General features: G+C 36.3%; 1 protein-coding gene and 1 non-coding gene across 3 annotated transcripts; one reads left to right on the plus strand and one right to left on the minus strand.

Moving 5' to 3' along the window:
- Nucleotides 1-1,675: 1,675 nt before the first annotated feature.
- On the minus strand, nucleotides 1,676-17,782 carry RMI1 (RecQ mediated genome instability 1). 2 transcript variants are annotated; one of them, XM_058695582.1, is made up of 3 exons: nucleotides 16,516-17,780; nucleotides 4,664-4,755; nucleotides 1,676-3,620 (listed from the first exon to the last, which is right to left on the minus strand). In XM_058695582.1, the coding sequence occupies exon 3, from the start codon at nucleotides 3,611-3,613 to the stop codon at nucleotides 1,706-1,708; it is 1,908 nt and encodes a 635-aa protein (XP_058551565.1). In that variant the 5' UTR covers nucleotides 3,614-3,620; nucleotides 4,664-4,755; nucleotides 16,516-17,780; the 3' UTR covers nucleotides 1,676-1,705. The 2 variants fall into 2 exon arrangements, with proteins under 2 accessions (XP_058551565.1, XP_058551566.1); XM_058695583.1 differs by lacking the exon at nucleotides 4,664-4,755 and having other exon boundaries at nucleotides 16,516-17,782.
- LOC131492254 (U6 spliceosomal RNA) lies at nucleotides 10,035-10,137 on the plus strand. Its single transcript, XR_009251961.1, has one exon. It is a non-coding gene; the product is annotated as a U6 spliceosomal RNA (small nuclear RNA).
- Nucleotides 17,783-18,412: the final 630 nt, after the last annotated feature.

An 18,412-nucleotide genomic window follows, 5' to 3' on the forward strand; every position in this document is an offset into this window, starting at 1 on the left:
GATAGTGTAGGATAATGCCATCTCATTTAGATTTCTAGTAAAAAGGCTATGCAAGTATACAGAAGAGGTTACTATTAGAGCACATATCAGTAAAATCTGTGTTGTACCTTGAATTCTGATTATCATCCTTCAAATATAATGGCAAAGATTTTTAAAATATTTTTTATTACATCTATACCATATTTACATATAAGTATTTACCTTAACTTCTAGATATTTTCCTATTATGTTATTTTAATTAAAACAAAACCATGTTTTTTCTTACTTAAGGATTTGATTAAGGTTTTAAAACTCAAGACACTTTAGGGGCACTGATTTGGCTCAGATGGTAAAGCATGCAATTCTTGATCTCAAGGTAGGGAGCCCAAGCCCTACACTGGGTGTAGATCTTATTTAAAACAAAACAAAACAAAACAAAACAAAACAAAACAAAACAAAAACTGGGGCACCTGGGTGGCTCAGTTAAGAATCTGACTTTGGCTCAGGTCATGATCTTGTGGTTCATGAGTTCTAACCCCATATCAGGCTCTACTGTCAACATGGAGCCTGCTTCCGATCCTCTGTCTGTGCCCCTCACCAGCTCATGCTCTTTCTCTCTCAGAAATAAACATTTAAAAGAAAAAAACAGAATGTTTTAAGTTTGCAAAGACAAAAGATTAATAAAAGTAACTTTACCTTTCAAATGTGACTTAAAAAAATTTTTTTTAATGTTTATTCATTTTTGAGAGACAGAGAGAGACAGAGCATGATGAGCAGGAAGGGGCAGAGAGAAGGAGACACAGAATCCGAAGCAGGCTCCCAGGCTCCGAGCCGTCAGCACAGAGCCCGACGAAGGGCTTGAACTCATGAACTGCAAGATCATGACCTGAGCCGAAGTCGGACGCTCAATCGACTGAGCCACCCAGGCACCCCTCAAATGTGACTTTTTAACAGCAAAATAGAAAAGTGGTAAACCGTCTCCATTAAAAAAACAAAACAAAACAAACAAAAAAACAATACTCCCAACAAAACTAAAGGTAAGCTTACATGTTGAGCTAATTCAGATAGTACATAAAGACATGGACAACCACCTTATTTTAACCCCCCCAAAAAAAGTATTTACTGAATCTTATATTCAAGTTTTCCATATACAATTCGAAATAAATTATCCTTGAAAATAAGATGTTTAAACCATGCAACATAATCTCTGCAATTGTACCTAGTTAATATAATATTTGCCTTAAGTATACCAGACAAATATTTACAAAATAAAAACCAGCAGAAGTATTTTTGTATCTGACAGCCTGACATTCTAATCCACTGGATTAACATTGTTTCCTAAATATAGTAATATAAAAAAATCTCTTTGGGTACTCAACACATTAGAAGTACAACTATCTATTTATAATTGCCAACTTCCAACAATATGACACATCAGTAAACACCAACACTTTAGCTATCGTTATGTGAAATGACAAGTGAGAAACAAAACTCTCAATAACGATGGGTCACCAAATTCTTTCGTCTAACAGTTATTATAAAAAAAATTTATTTAAGAAACCTAAATACACATTCATGATTAAACATTTTAAAATTAAACTAAAATGTTATAAAATTTCCTTTTTCTCTTTTACAAAACAAAGTCTCAAACATAAAAGGTTAAATTTAATGTTAAATGTTTCTTTTTTTGGGGGGGGGAATTGTTTTCTGATACTATCTTAGTAAATTATTTATTCAGCCGCTTTTTTAGGTTCTCAAGGTGTTCCATTTCAACATCCTGTAATGCCAGTACTATTGCTTTAGACAAGGAGGGATTAAATGAAATCGTCATTAGACAACACAAATCTATTAAATCTCTCTGACACTTCTGCAAACCTTCCAGGAACTTTTGGTATTGAAGAGGATCCTTCTTTAACTGTTTCATTTCTGGTACTGAAAACCCTATCAGACTAGTAAGTATCTCATCCACAAAGTCTACATCTAGATATCCAGTACCATCAGAAATCTTTGCTGTTATACTCCAAATGCCACCAGAACTTGAAAGATTTCCAGTTAAGGTTACAATAAATGCTTTGACCTTCACTGTTGTAACTTCCTTTGGTTTGCTGGCCATTAGGACAGACAAATAGATAAAGGGCGGAGAATACAAATCCATGGCAATAGAAAGATTAGTGTTGTTCTCTGATGGTCTTAAAGAACAAGACTGTAAATGATGATCATTTTCATTAGAAAGGTGTGAACTCCTTTTTGGTACATAATTTACCAGCTCTCCCTTTGATATTTTATTTAAGGAATGTCCATCTGCACTGCTGAAGGTTTGTTTTACTTTATTACCTGTCTCTGGGTCCTTATCTTTATTTGTAAAATCATGGGGTAGGGGTACATTACTATGAACTGAAAAAACGCTACTGTTTTCGTCTTCAACAGATGGACAACTAAATAATTTGTCTTCATTAGTCACTTGTTCGGATACATTTTTTTCATTCCAATTACGGTTTCCACTTTTGCAAATCAAAGAAAAATTATTTGGAGTATTAGGTTTATGTAAAAATCTCTCTATGCTTTCATCTGGGGTTCTGTTCAAAGTCAATGGCTGTAATTCTTTAGTCTTCATTTGTTCTTTCTGGACAGTTTCTTCTAAAAGCAAGGCCTCCTCCAATGAAAAGTCATCTAATTCCCCATCAGTGAAATGCATAGGTTGATTTGGTTGTTTCTCCTTTGGTTTTGGAGAAATAATATGTCGTGATTCAAAACTTGACTGTCTTGTGGGAACAGTATTTGAGGAACTACCTGTGCTGAAGCATCTTCTTCCTAAGGAGGTGTCATTATTTGCTGCAAGCTCATTTTCATCAAGACTTGCCAAGAGTTCTTCATCAGAAGGTCCTAATGCAGGATCCAGAACATCTGTAATTCCAGGGATGGTCTGGTTACAATTATTTGGTATGACTGAAACTACAGGATCAGGTTCCCCAATTAATCTTGCAAGTACTTTTTCTTGGGCATATTCCTCTGAAAGGGCATCTACTTCTCCTCCCAAAATCTTCACATTTTCTGGTTTCAATAAAAGAACACCAAGACGGAAAGAAATGTTTCCATAAATCAAAATTTTTGTACCTGGGGCAAGATCACTATGAAGAGCTGGAATAGACTGATATTCCATTCCCTGAATTTGTACAACTCCATCAGTTAGTTGTAACATCAACATTCGTGAAGGCTTTGCTTCCCAAGGTTTTAGGGTTACTTGTGTTTCAGCTGTAACTAAGTCATTCGTTGTATTCTTTCCTCTCAACTTTTGTATCTGGGAATATGCAGGTTGACTTACATCAACCAATGAATTAATCTGCAAAGCAAAAAATCCATTCAGTTCTCCTTTTGGAACTTCTAAAATGCCGTCAGGTAAAACAGGATGTTCCAAATCTCTCAGGTCAGTAAGGAGCCACTGCTCAAACACTTGTTTATTCATTTGTGCCTGACTCAAATTAACATTATCATTTTCTTCTTGGATCCAGTTAATACAAGCTTCCAACCACATTAGAGGTACTTTAACATGCCACGTAGCTAAAAGCCAGGTTTCAACTCTTAATGCAATATTAGTTACACTCATTTCTTTTAAAATAAAAGAAATATTATGCATGTATTACCTGAAAACAAAAAACAAAAAAAAATTATGATAATTCAGTATATTTAAATACAGTTTCTACAATTCTCTACAATGCACAGGTATAACCACACCCTTTAGATTTTTCTCTCTTCAACATCTTAAAATTCTTTGACTTTCTACATGGCCAAAATTCAAATACCACAAGTAATTCGGTTATATAATGAGAAAAGCAAAAGGTTTGAGACAGATATATTCCGATTTGAAAGCTAGTTCTGTCAAGTTACAAGTTCTGTGGCCTGATACAAATTTCTTAACTTCTCTAACCCAGTTTTTTCATCTGTAAAATGTCAATACCACCATTTATCTTCCAGGGTTGTTGTGAAGTTTATACAATTAACATTTGTAAAGCATAATGTCAGACCTATGAAAGACACTCAGTAAATGGTAGTTATTATATTAATAACCAGATTCTAATCATTTAAAATTTAGTCAAGAAACAATAGTCGCTAAGGTTGTTTTCCTATGTATAATTCATGTTTTATTAAAATGTTTACCATTAGGGTGCCTGGGTGGCTCAGTCAGTTAAGCACCCAACTTCAGTTCAGAACATGATCTCAGAGTTTGTGAATTCAATCAAGACTGCGTCAGGCTCTGTAATAACAGCTCAGAGCCTGGAGCCTGCTTCAGATTCTGTGTCTCCCTCTCTCTCTCTGCCCCTCCCCTGCTCACAATCTATCTCTCTCTCTCAAAAATAAACATTTTTTTAAAATTAAAAAAAAAAACACTTTACCATTCTGTTTGCCCATTTAGCACTTAAATATGTGGTCTATGAATAAAAATATAGTAACAATAGACTCTGTGCTGATGTAAAGTATCTTATTTGTTTCACTAAATAAAACTCAACGGTCCTTCCTACGAGATACGAGATAAATGTACTTCTGATTTCTCAATATAAAAGCAGTAGCAAAACACTATTAAACACCAATTAACACTGTGTTCACAAAAGTATATTTTCTCCCACAGATCAAAATATCTAAGAGTTAAAATTTATAAAAGTTTTAACATGTCCACAAGAAAACTTACCATTTGGAACAGGAACATATAGGATTTGATGATAGGATTTGGAACTGGTTGTTCAGTGGAGTAATTGTAACCTCTACTGTTCAGAAATGGCCCTGGGACAAGAAGTGGTAAGGGTTATAAGGCAAAGCCACAGAAAGAATCACTGGTCTATCTGTATGAGTGTTAAGAGTTTGGTGGTATGGTTCTGGGGGTTCCTATTATCAATCAGGGCAGAGTAGAGGTAAAATAATAAAAACATGAGGTTTTGAGTGAGCTAAATAGAAGCAAGTGACCATGAGAAATTTACACACTCCCTCTTAGTGTATTTCTTTATCTATATGCTTAACCTCACAGGGGACTGTAAAAATTAAAGATAGGAGAGGATGGCCCACAGGGCACTGGCACAGACACGTATCTTAGGCAGCTGGGTCAACTGACCCAAAGGGAAGATCCAGCTGAACTCCGCATCCCTACCACCATGACCTGTCAGTCACAGGGTTTACAGCAGCTTCTGTAGGCTGAGAAGTGGGTGCCGAGAAAGTGTCCAAGGTCCACATGCAAAAGAAATGAAAGCTGAAGCAGGCAAAACCAACTCAAGCTGAAACAGAACAGTACAGCCTACAGAGAGAGAAAAGTGTCCAAGGCCGAGGACATTGTGGCTCTGGGATCCCATGGTAGTTGCAGCAGTGGAGACGACCCAGGAGATGATGACCATCCTCTAGACCTAATTCCAGCAAAACAGGGATGAAGTCCTAGATAACCTCTTAGACTTTAAGACATCAAGCAGAAATCCATGAAAACTACCACATAAATGGACAGGAGAATAAGAAAGAAGTGCCTATTCAAAGGATTGGAATTTTACATGCCTTCATGGAATATGAAATTTTAGCAAAGCTTGAATTATATTCTCATGAAAAAGCATTAAATTATTTCTGTATATTATACAGTAGGTCCTTTCAGTTTTGGGAGAAAAATAAATCTAGCTTCTTTATGTGAACTTAAAGCTTACCCTAATGTACAACATGGTGACTATAGCTAATAATACTATCTGTATTCGAAAGCTGCTAAGAGAGTAAATCTTTTTTTTTTTTAATTTTTTTAATGTTTATTTATTTTTGAGACAGAGAGTTAGAGCATGAACAGGGAAGGGTCAGAGAGAGGGAGACACAGAATCTGAAGCAGGCTCCAGGCTCCGAGCTGTCAGCACAGAGCCCGATGCGGGGCTCGAACTCACAAACTGTGAGATCATGACCTGAGCCGAAGTTGGAAGCTCAACCGACTGAGCCACCCAGGCGCCCCAAGAAAGTAAATCTTAAAAGTTCTCATGACAAGAAAAAAAAATCTGTAACTATATAAGGTGATGAATGCTAACTATTAACTAGACTTACTATGGTGATCATTTTGCAATGTACACAAATATCAAATCATTGTTGAACCATTGAAACTAATATAATGTTTGTATCAATTACACTTCAATTTTTAAAAGACACCAAAAAAGCTTACTGAAAGACTTCATTTTTTTACCTCATGTCTCTTAGAAATTTAATGAGTATACATTGTCTGGTCCCCTATGTCTTTTAGCTTAAGCAACATATATCAATACTGACTTTTTCTTTATTAGATGTAGTTTAAAAAAAAATGTTTTTAAAAAAGAAAAGGGTTTAATGTTTTTTCCCCCAAAAGTTTTTCTTGAGGGTCAGGGGCTTTATCTATGAGAAAGTAGTAAATAGTTATTTGTAACCTGTGTTAAGCAGCAGACAGCCTTAAAATAGTCTTTTCCACCTAAGAGCTAGAACAATAAATACTAGCATAATTGTTTGGGCTGCTTTTAGTTTCTCTTAATCAAAATAACTAGACGACAGAATTCAAGAACTGGCTACCCGTTATCACTTGGTATGCTGATAATCATTTAAAAGTAAAGACTATCGTGCAAAATAAATAAATAAACAAAACAAAACAGATGGAAGAGCCACTATATAATCTAGTGGTTCAGAATACAACTCTGGAGCCAAATTACACTTATAAACTCTGTGACCCTAAACAAGTGGTCATGTTATTAACAAATGGTTAAAATTTAAAGGAGTTATAGTTGTGAGGATTACATAAATAACATTTTAGAGGAGGAGCTAAAAAAAAGGTCATTATCATTACAGAACTAGTGAATCTTTACAGTGAAGAAAATGAGAATATACACATATTTTTTTTAATTATTGTGATAAAAATAGACCATGTAAAGACTGATTAGAAGACTCTTTAATAAAGACATTTAAGACTATGGCATCCCCGGGGCTCCTGGGTGGCTCAGTCGGTTAAGCATCCGACTTTGGCTCAGGTCATGATTTCACAGTGAGTTCAAGCCCCTCGTCAGGCTCTGTGCTGACAGCTCAGAGCCTGGAGCCTGCTTCAGATTCTGTGTCTCCCTCTCTCTCTGCCCCTCCCCTGCTCATGCTCTGTCTCTCTCTCTCTCCCAAAAATAAACAAACACTTAAATATATATATATATATATATATATGTATATGTGTATATATATATATATATATGTGTGTATATATATATGTGTATGTGTATATATATGTGTGTATATATATATGTATATGTATATATATATAGATATAGATATAGATATAGATATAGATATAGATATAGATATAGATATGTGTGTGTATATATATAAAAAAGAAAAGACTATGGTATCCTTATCACAAGTCACAGAGACTGCTTCTGGGCTGAGGGACACCAGAGTACCTCTGGTGGAGGAACCATGAGTACCTCTGGGCTGAGGGACACCAAAGTACCTCTGAAGTGGAGGAACCATGCTGAAAATAAGGGGAACAAATAAATTCTTAAATCCTAAATACTGAACACACACTACTCTCTACCCTACAAAGCACCCAGAAATACCAGCAACTATACTCTCCTAGAAAGACTAGAAAATCTTTCTCTGGGCAATCTTACTACCCTAAAAGAAAAGACCTAAAGATACTAACACAAGAGGTTCTCCAATTAAACAGCCCATTTTGAGAATGCATCTACAGACTCAGAGTTTCTTTTCTTTTTTTTTTTAGTGTTTATTTATTTTTGAGAGAGAGGGAGAGAGTGCAAGCAGGGAAAGGGGGCAAAGAGAGAGAGAATCTCAAGCAGGCACCCCACTGTCATCACAGAGGCCAATGTGGGACTCAAACCCACAAACCATGAGATCATGACCTAAGCCGAAATCAAGAGTTGGACGCTTAACAAACTGAGCCACCCAGGTACCCCCAGAATCAGAGTTCCAACCAGCCTTCTAGTTCCCTTCCCTTAACTGCAACAAGACATCTGAGACAATCTTTTTTAAGCATTTCTTTTTTTTTTTTTTTAATATTTGTTTATTTTTGAGAGAGAGACAGAGTGTGAGTGGGGGAGGGGCAGAGAGAGAGAGAGGCACAAAATTTGAAGCAGGCTCCAGGCTCTGAGCTTCAGCACAGAGCCTGACGCAGGGCTCGAACTCAGGAGCTGTGAGATCATGACCTGAGCCAAAGTGGTACACTTAACAGACTGAGCCATTGAGGTGCCCCTCTAAGACAATCTTGTAACAATAGGCACATTAAATAAAAAATGCAATGAAATGACTATGAAGAGAGACAAAAACTCCAAAAAAGCTATTTTTAATATCATCAGAAAGATAATAATATCCAGGTAATAAGAATCGGATTCTGTAACAAGAAATACTCAGAGGACAAAAACAACTCTTAGAAATTTCAAATGATAGGGGCGCCTGGGTGGCGCAGTCGGTTAAGCGTCCGACTTCAGCCAGGTCACGATCTCGCGGTCCGTGAGTTCGAGCCCCGCGTCAGGCTCTGGGCTGATGGCTCGGAGCCTGGAGCCTGTTTCCGATTCTGTGTCTCCCTCTCTCTCTGCCCCTCCCCCGTTCATGCTCTGTCTCTCTCTGTCCCAAAAATAAATAAAAAATGTTGAAAAAAAAAAAAAAAAAAAAAGAAATTTCAAATGATAGCAGAAATGAAACACAGTACACTGAATGGAAGATAAAGTTAATAAAATCTCTTCCAAAAGTAAAACACTGATTTCCAAAGAAATCAATGAAACACAAGGAAAAAAAAAAAAAAAGCCCCGTAAGTCTAACAGACTAGGAGTTCCAGAAAGACGAAAAAGAGAAAACAAAGGAGGGAGAAGGAAGGATTAATCAAAGAAATAAATTTACAATTTCCAGGACTTAAAGAAAAGAGCTTCCAGATGGAAAGAACCCAATACAGTGAATAAAACAGACATGTAACAAGGCATTATCTCTATGAAATTTTAGACAGGGACAAAGATGCTGCAAGCTTCCAGAAAAGGATGACAAATATCAATGAATGCAAATGGTTTTAGATTTCTCAATAGAAGCTAGAAGGTAAATGAGCAATTCCTTCAAATTTCTTAATGAAAATTATTTCTAACCTTCTACCCAGGCAGACTATTAATCAAGTATGACAGTGAAATTAAACATTTTCAGATCAGCATTGTCTAAAACAATTTTTGTAAAGGAGGATGTGCACTGCACTATTATAACAGAAATAAACCAAGAAAGAGGAAGAAATGAGAGGAAAAGCATTATAGCAAAAAGTATGTGCACGATGTAAAGGCAAACAGCCCAGAAGGTCCAAAGAGAAATTATTTTTCAAGAAGATAAATCCTGTAAGACCACTATTTCCAGGATCTCATGTCTTTTTCTTGGTTTACACTTCTCTTAGAGCATCAATATATCTCCATATAGGGGAGAGATAAAAGTAACTGTAGGAGTTAGGGGTTAAACTGATAAAAATATAGAGAAAACAAAACAAGGCCATTCAAGAGAAAAGAAAATGTTGTACTGGAAAGATAAAGCAGTACTAGTATACTACTAAGCTTAGTTATAAATAACGTATGTGTTCATAACAGACCCTCTGAATACTAACCTGACAAAAATTTTAACTTAGCTATACTGATTTTTTTAATTTTTTTAAAAAGTTTATTTATTTATTTATTTTGAGAGAGGGAGCAAGCAGAAGCAGAAGAGGGGCAGAGAGAGGTGTTGTACACTTGAAACTAATGTAATATTGTGTGTCAACTATACTCAAATTAAAAAAGAAAAAAAACTAATGGTATGAAAGACAAAATACTGTCCCCCTGCGATCAAGAATAAAGCAGATGGGGGCACCTGGGTGGCTCAGTCAGTTAAGCGTCCAACTCTTGATTCCAGCTCAGGTCACAATCTCGCGGTTCATAGGATCAAGCCCTACACCAGGCTCTGCGTTAACAGCACAGAGCCTGCTTCGGATTCTCTTTCTCCCTCTCTCTCTGACCCTGCTTGCACACTCTCTCTCAAAATAAATAAATAAACATTAAAAAAAGAAGAAGAAGAAGAAGGCAGACATCGAACTCACTTCAGCACATATAATAAAATTGGAATGATACAGAATATTAGCAGGGGCCTCTGTGCAAGTATGACATGTAAATTTGTGAAGCGTTCCATACTTTTATGAAATAAAAACTAAACAACAATACACACACGCAGATGTCTACTCTCAACATTTTAACATTTACAGGAGGCCCATGTGAGTGCAATAAAGAAATAAAAGGTTTATAAATTAAAACAGAAAAAAAAAAATAGCACGCAGAAAGACATACAGACCAATAGAACAGAATACAGAACCCAGAAATAAACTCTCATAAATACAGTCAAATAATCTTCAACAAGGGTGCCAAGATTACACAACAAAGAAAGGATAAGGTCTTCAGTAAATGGTGCTGGAAAAACTGAATATCCACATGCAAAAGAATAAAAATGGACCCTTATACCATATTCAAAAATTAAAATGGAGATCTAATGTTTATTTTTGAAAGAGACAGAGTATGAATAGGGGAGGGGCAGACAGCAAAACACAATTCACAGCAGGCTCCAGGCTCTGAACTGTCAGCACAGAGGTAAAATGGAGATCTAAACATAAGACCTAAAATTATAAAACTATTAGAGAAAATATTGGAGGAAAAACTTCAAGACACTGGAACAGGCAATGATTTCTTGGATATATCACTAAAAGAACAAGTAAAATCAAAAACAGACAAATAGGACTACATCAAACTCAAAAACTGTGCAGCAAGAGAAACAATAGAATAAAAAAGCAAGCTACAGAATAGGAGAAACATTTGGAAACCATTATCTGATAAGGGGTTAATACCCAGAATATATAAAGAAGCCAATAACAATAACAAAAAAAAATTTAAATGGGCAAAAAACACATTTTCCCAAAGATATACAAATGGCCAACAAGCATATAAAAAGATGCACACCATCATCACAAGGGAAATGCAAATCAAAACTGCAATGAGATATCACATCACACACCTCAGAATGGCAACTAGCCAAAATAAAACCACAGAAAATAACAAGCATTGGTGAAGATGTGGACAAATTGGAACACTTACCCACTATTGGTGGGATTGAAAAATGGCACAGCAGCTATGGAAAACAGTATGGAGGTACCTCAAAACACGAAAAATAGAACTACCATATGTCCAGCAATCCCACTTCCAGGTATATATCCAAAAGAATCAAAAATAATCTTAAATAGGTATTTGCATACTCACATTCACCGTGGCATTATTCACAACTGACAAGGTATAGAAGCAATCTAATTGTTCAACAACGGATGAATGGGTAAAGAAAACGTGGTATATAGATAAGAAGGAATATTATCTAGCCTTTAAGAAAAAGAAAGAAAATCATGTCATATTTAATAACGTACATTAACCTTAAGGGAATTATGCTAAGTGAAATAATCTAATCACAAGGGACAAATACTGCAAGACTCCACTTACATGAAGTATCTAACGTAATCAAACTCATAAAAATAGAAAGTAGAACTGTGGCTGCCAGAGACAGGGGAAGGAAAAATGGATATGGGATCTCATTCATGCAAGATGAAAAAGTTACAGAGATCTGTTGTACAACAACGTGTATATAGTTAACAATATCATAATTGTTAAAATAAAAATTGCTTAGAGGATGGGGCGCCTGGGTGGCTCAGTCAGTTAAGCACCCAACTTTGGCTCAAGTCATGATCTCACAGTTCATGAGTTCGAGCCCCACGTCAGGCTCTGTGCTGACAGCTCGGACCTGGAGCCTGCTTTGGATTCTGTGTCTCCCTCTCTCTCCGCCCCTCCCCTCACTCTCTCTCTCTCAAAAATAAATGCTAAAAAATTTTTTTAAATTGCTTAGAGGGTAGGTGTTTTCCACAATAAGAAAAAGAGAGGGAAATCAAGAAGGAAGAGGAAAAAAAGAAAATTACTCCTAAAATAAAGATAATATGAATATTTATCAAGAAAGCACCAAAGAATTTACAAAATAGCTACATCGCCTGATAAATGAGTTAGCAAGATACATCTCTTTCCTGCTCCATTTTTCACACTTTTGTGCTTTTTGTTGACGACTTCACTGTTTAAAATGGTCCCCAGCATAGTGCTGAAGTGCTGTCTAGTGTTCATAAATGCATCAAAGCTGCAATGTGTCATATGGAAAAAAATGAATCTAACAAAAATACATGTAGGATATTTACCCTGAAAACTACAAATTACTGATGAAAGAAATCAAAGATGACCAAAACAAATGAAGAGACCAGCTGTGTTGAAGACTCTATCTTAAGGTTTCAGTTCTCCCCAACTGATCTAGAGATTGATTCAGTGCAATTCCATTCAAAATCCCAACATCTGTTTTTTGTAAAAAATGACAAGCTAAGTCTAAAATTCCTAAGGAAAGGCAAAGGAACTGGAATAGTCCAGATAATTTTGAAAACAAAAAACGAAGTTGAAGGACTCACACTATCTGATCTCAAGACTTGGTATAAAACTTCATAATCAAGACAGGAAGGTATTGGCAAAAGGATTAACACAGAAATTAATGGAAAGACAAGACAGTCTAGATATAGACCCACACATAATATGGTCAATTGGTTTTCTACAAAGTTGCAGTGACAATTCAATGGAAACAGGATAGTCTTTTGAACAACTGGTGATGAAACAACTGGACAATTCATATGCAAAAATATGAACCTCAACCAATACCTCACACTATATATAAAAATTAACTCTAAATGAATCATTGACCTAAATATGAAAACTAAAACTATAGAAAAGCTATGAGAAAAGTTAAGACAAAATCTTTGTGACCTTGGTTTCTTAGAAGTTTTCTTAGGGAGGGGTGGCTGGGTGGCTCAGTCAGTTAAGCAAGTGTCTTGTGCACAGGTCATGATCTCACAACTTGTGAGTTCAAGCCCCGCATTGGGCTTTGCACTGTCAGTGCAGAGCCTGCTTGGGATTCTCTCTCTTTACCTCTCTTTCTGCCCCTTCCCCACTTGTGCTTTCTTTCTCAGAGTAAATAAGTAAACTTTTAAAAAAGTTTTCTTGGGGACAACAACAAAACTATAATTCATAAAAGAAATTAATGAATTGGGCTTTATCAAAATTTTAAAATTCTGCTCTGTGAAAAACACCATAAGGAATATAAAGCTTTATCAGGGTACCTGGGTGGCTCAGCGGGTTGAGCATCTGACTTCAGCTCAGGTCATGATCTCATGGTTCATGAGTTCAAGCCCCGCATCGGGCTCTGTGCTGACAGCTCAGAGCCTGGAGCCTGCTTTGGATTCTGTGTCTCCCTCTCTCTCTACTCCTCCCCCACTCATGCTCTGTCTCTCTCTCTCTCTCCTTCAAAAATAAATAAAAACATTTAAAAGAAGGGGCGCCTGGGTGGCGCAGTCGGTTAAGCGTCCGACTTCAGCCAGGTCACGATCTCGCGGTCCGTGAGTTTGAGCCCCGCGTCAGGCTCTGGGCTGATGGCTCGGAGCCTGGAGCCTGTTTCCGATTCTGTGTCTCCCTCTCTCTCTGCCCCTCCCCCGTTCATGCTCTGTCTCTCTCTGTCCCAAAAATAAATAAAAAATGTTGAAAAAAAAAAAAACATTTAAAAGAAATTTTTTTAATAAAAAAAGGAATAAAAAGCCTTATCAAACTCAACACCCAAAAAACAAATAATCCAGTGAAGAAATGGGCATCCTCCCGGAGAAAGAGGATCTCTTTTGCATTGCTGGTGGGAATGCAAGCTGGTGCAGCCACTCTGGAAAACAGTATGGAGGTTCCTCAAAAAACTAAAAATAGAACTACCCTACGACCCAGCAATTGCACTACTAGGCATTTATCCACAGGGATACAGGTGTGCTGTTTCGAAGGGACACATGCACCCCCATGTTTATAGCAGCACTATCAACAATAGCCAAAGTATGGAAAGAGCCCAAATGTCCATCGATGGATGAACGGATAAAGAAGATATGGTGTATATATATATATATATATATACGTATATATATATACACATATGTATATATATACATACGTATATTATATATAATATACGTATATTATATATATACGTATTCTTTTTGATCGCAGAGTAATACTTTATCGTATATATATATACGTATATATTATATATATACGTATATATATAATATACGTATATATATATACGATAAAGTATTACTCTGCGATCAAAAAGAATGAAATCTTGCCATTTGCAACTACATGGATGGAACTGGAGGGTATTATGCTAAGTGAAAGTAATCAGTCAGAAAAAGACAAAAATCATATGAATTCACTCATATGAGGACTTTAAAAGACAAAACAGTTGAACAAAAAGGAAGGGAAACAAAAATAATATAAAAACAGGGAGGGGGACAAAACAGAAGAGACTCATAAATATAGAGAACAAACTGAGGGTTACTGGAAGGGCTGTGGGAGGGGGGATGGGCTAAATGGGGAAGGGGCATTAAGGAAACTACTCCTGAAATCATTGTTGCACTATATGCTAACTAATTTGGATGTAAATTTTAAAAAATAAAAAATAAAATTAAAAAAAAAAAGAATATAAAGCCACACACATGTGACAAACCACAGACTGAGAGAAATAACTGACAAAAGACTTGTACCCAGAATATAGAAGAATCTATACTTAAAATTTAGTAAGAAAACAAACTTATTTGGGGCATCTGGGTGGCTCAGTCAGTTACATTTCCAACTTTGGCTCAGGTCATGATCTCATGGTTTGTTAGTTCGAGCCCTGCAGCAGGCTCTCTGCTGAGTTAGCACAGAGCCCACTTCAGAAACTCTGTCCGCCACTCTCTCTGTCCCTCCCCTGCTCATGCGTATGCACTCATGCACTCTCTCTCTCTCAAAATTAAACATTAAAAAAAAAGAATAAAAACAAACATGAATAAAACATCTGAATAGACACTTCACCAAAGAAAATATGCAGATAGCAAATAAACACATTAAAATATGCTCAATATTATTAGACATTAGGGAAATGGAAAAGTAAAATCACAGCTGATACTACACATCTATTAGCAATGCTAAAATAAAAAATAACTGAGCATACCAAAAATTAGAAATTTCCATACATTGCCAGTGGGAATACAAAATAGCACAGCCACTTTGGGAAACAGATAAGCAATTTCTTAAACAGAAAAACACACACTTACCATATAACCCAACAATCACATTATTAGGTATCTACTCAAGAGCAATGAAAACTTACATTAATTAAAAATCTCTATGTGAATGTTCACAGTAGCTTTATGTCCTCATGGCCCAAAGGTAGCATGTGTGACTGCATAGTAGCTTCAAAACCAACATGTCCTTCAGCTGGTGAATGGATCAATAAATTACGGTACATCATTGCAATGGAATACTATTCAGTAATAAAAATGAATAAGCTACTAATAGATGCACTATCATGGACAAATGTTGCTATTTATAGACTGTGTCCCCACCAAAATTCATATGCTGAAACTCTAATGCCCAATGTGAAGGTATTAGGCATAGGGCCTTTGAGATGCGTTTAGGTCATAGGGTAGAACACTCATGAAAGAGATTATGGCTTTTGTAAGAGCTCCCCACCCTACCACCACCACAGAGCTACCTTGCCCCTTTCACCATGGGAAGTTACAGTGAAAAGATGGCTGTCCATGAACACAGAAGTGCGTCCTCACCAGACACCAAAACTGCTGACACCTTGATCTTGGACTTACTTCCCAGCCTCCACAGAAGGAGGAGGCTGTTGTTTCCAAGCCACCCAGTTTATGGTATTTTTGTTAGAGCAGCCTGAACAGACTAGGACAAATGTCAAATGCAGTATGTGAACTGAAAGAAGCCAGACAAAGACTGTACAATTCCATTTATATGGCATTCTGGAAAAAGCAACACTAGCAATAAAAAACAGTTCAATGGTTGCCCAAGACTGACTACAAGGGCATAAAGAAATGTGGGCGGTGATGAAGCTGTTCTATATCATGATCTTGGTAGTGATGGTGATATGCCTATGTTTGTTAAAACACACAGAGATACACACCAAGAAAAACACAAATGTTACTGTATGTAAATTATCTCAGGGTGCCTGGGTGGTTCAGTCGGTTAAGCGTCTGACTTCAGCTCGGGTCATGATCTCGCAGTTCTGTAAGTTTGAACCCCATATTGGGCTCTGTGCTGATAGCTCGGAGCCTGAAACCTGCTTCAGATTCTGTGCGTGTCTCTGTCTGTCTGTCTGTCTCTCTCTCTCTCTCTGCCCCTCCCCCACTCGCGTTCTCTTTCTCTAAAAATAAACATTGAAAAAAAATTTTTTAACTTACCTCAATAAGAAAAACTGAAGGTAAATACCAAAAAACTAGAAATATAACTTTCAAACAAGCTGAGGAAAACAAAGAAAACTATTTAACAGAAGGCACAAACAGCCAACCACCGTAAATAGAAACAATAAAATGGTAGAAACATGTCTAAATATACCAGCAATCGTAACGAATATAGATGAACTCACCTGTTAAAAGATACTCTCAAAATGAATAAGCCAAATCCAGTTGTATGCTTAAAAGACAGACCTAAAACAAAATAACATCGAATATAAAATTAATTAAAATAAAGGCATGTTAAAACCAAGCATGATTTCATGAAGCCATAGCTTAGGGACATCTTCAAGACAGAGAGATCTGTACAGCTGACCCTTGAACACAGGTTCCAACTACACGGGCCCATTTTTATGCAGATTTCTTCCAATAATTATAGAACTGTAAATGTATTTTCTCTTAAACTTTCTTAATATTTTCTCCAGCTTCCTTTACTGTAAAAATACAGTATATACAGTACACAAAATATGTGCTAATTGACTACTTCTGTTATTGGCAAAGCTTGTGGTCAGCAGTAAGTTAATGGTAGCTAATTATAGGGGAGTCAAAAGTTACAAGCAGATTTTCAACTAGGTGGGGGTCAGCATCCCTAATCCCAGCTCTGTTCAGGAGTCAATTGTACTTACATAACCTGATTCCAAAGTGCCATTTTATTGCATCTGTCGTCATATTTTTTAACCTCAAAAATTAAGCCAGATCCATGGGTCTTAGGTATGCTCATTCAGTAAGTTACCTATTTCCTCCACTAAAATTTAAACACGACAGCACTGGCAGATGGACCTAGTATAATTTGCAAAGGTGTTGTATTAATGTAATGATAGTCATTAAGTAAACGGAAATCAGGACAAAGAGTACTTTCAGTTGAGTTATAAATTAAGTGAATTATCAAGCATAAATGCCACAATTACAATTAAGTTGTTTGCAGAATGTTTTGTACTATAAATCACTCTGGGTACAGTATACATCCCTAGAACGATTACAGTACATGCAGCCATATAACACAAATGGCACGTTCTAGCTGAACCTGTTAAATAACAGGAGATAATTTTATGGCTACTTCTAGGAGAAGGAAAAAATGGGAAAGGAAGAAAGATGGCCTGGCTGTGAATTGAAAAGGTCAAGGCTGGACAGGAAATGAAATGAACAAGGATGAATTTCACAGACATCAATCCTGGATCCCAGTAGGTACAACTATATAAACAGAGATAAAGATAAAGGTTTGCGGAAGATAAAAGTTAAAACCTATCTGTAAGAGGTTTAGCTTTTTTCAAAATACTTTTACATCTGTAGTATTACCTAAACCTCAAAATAACATGATAGAGTAAGTTCTGTCATCTACTTAAGTGAATAAAACTGAAGCTTGAAGATTAAGACATATTAAGATCATGTATCAAAGCAGGCCCAGAACTAGAACATAAGTTCTTCTAATTTCCGTTCTTACGCCTTTTGCTAGACCCTGTTGATTTATGTGAAAAGGGAAAGTATAGCCAGTCCCTCATTTATATACAAAATCCCACTTACAAATAAAACACATAAAAAAGTCATTCTATAAGAACACTATACTGCTGTTATAATGAACAGACTTTTTTCAGATCGCATTTAATAAGTTCCTCTAGTGCATTATAAATTATTTCACGTACAAAGTCAAGTGAAAGAAAAACTTAACATCACCCACTGCATCTATCTTTATGACAGCTTTAAAACAACAGTGCCATGGGTAAGTACTACTTTTCCTTTGCTATAACTACTAAAATACCACATAAAACAATTTCAAAATTTTTAAAATTACAAACTGATATTTTAAGTCTTATGTATCCATTTATTTTTTTCATTTTTTTCCTTATTTCAAACATGTACCTCCTTGTTAGTGTCGTTGAACATGGCAAGCGACAAACTCCTTTTAAATGACAGTTGGGACAAATTCTGAGAAACACAGCTCAGTGAACCACAACTAAATTGTTCTATTAATGTGTGACAGTCCTAATTAATAATTCTCTCCAAGTACTATCCTCTAGGATTTAAATCTCCACT

This window comes from Neofelis nebulosa, chromosome 12, assembly GCF_028018385.1.
Source record: "Neofelis nebulosa isolate mNeoNeb1 chromosome 12, mNeoNeb1.pri, whole genome shotgun sequence".
Classification (NCBI taxonomy): domain Eukaryota; kingdom Metazoa; phylum Chordata; class Mammalia; order Carnivora; family Felidae; genus Neofelis; species Neofelis nebulosa.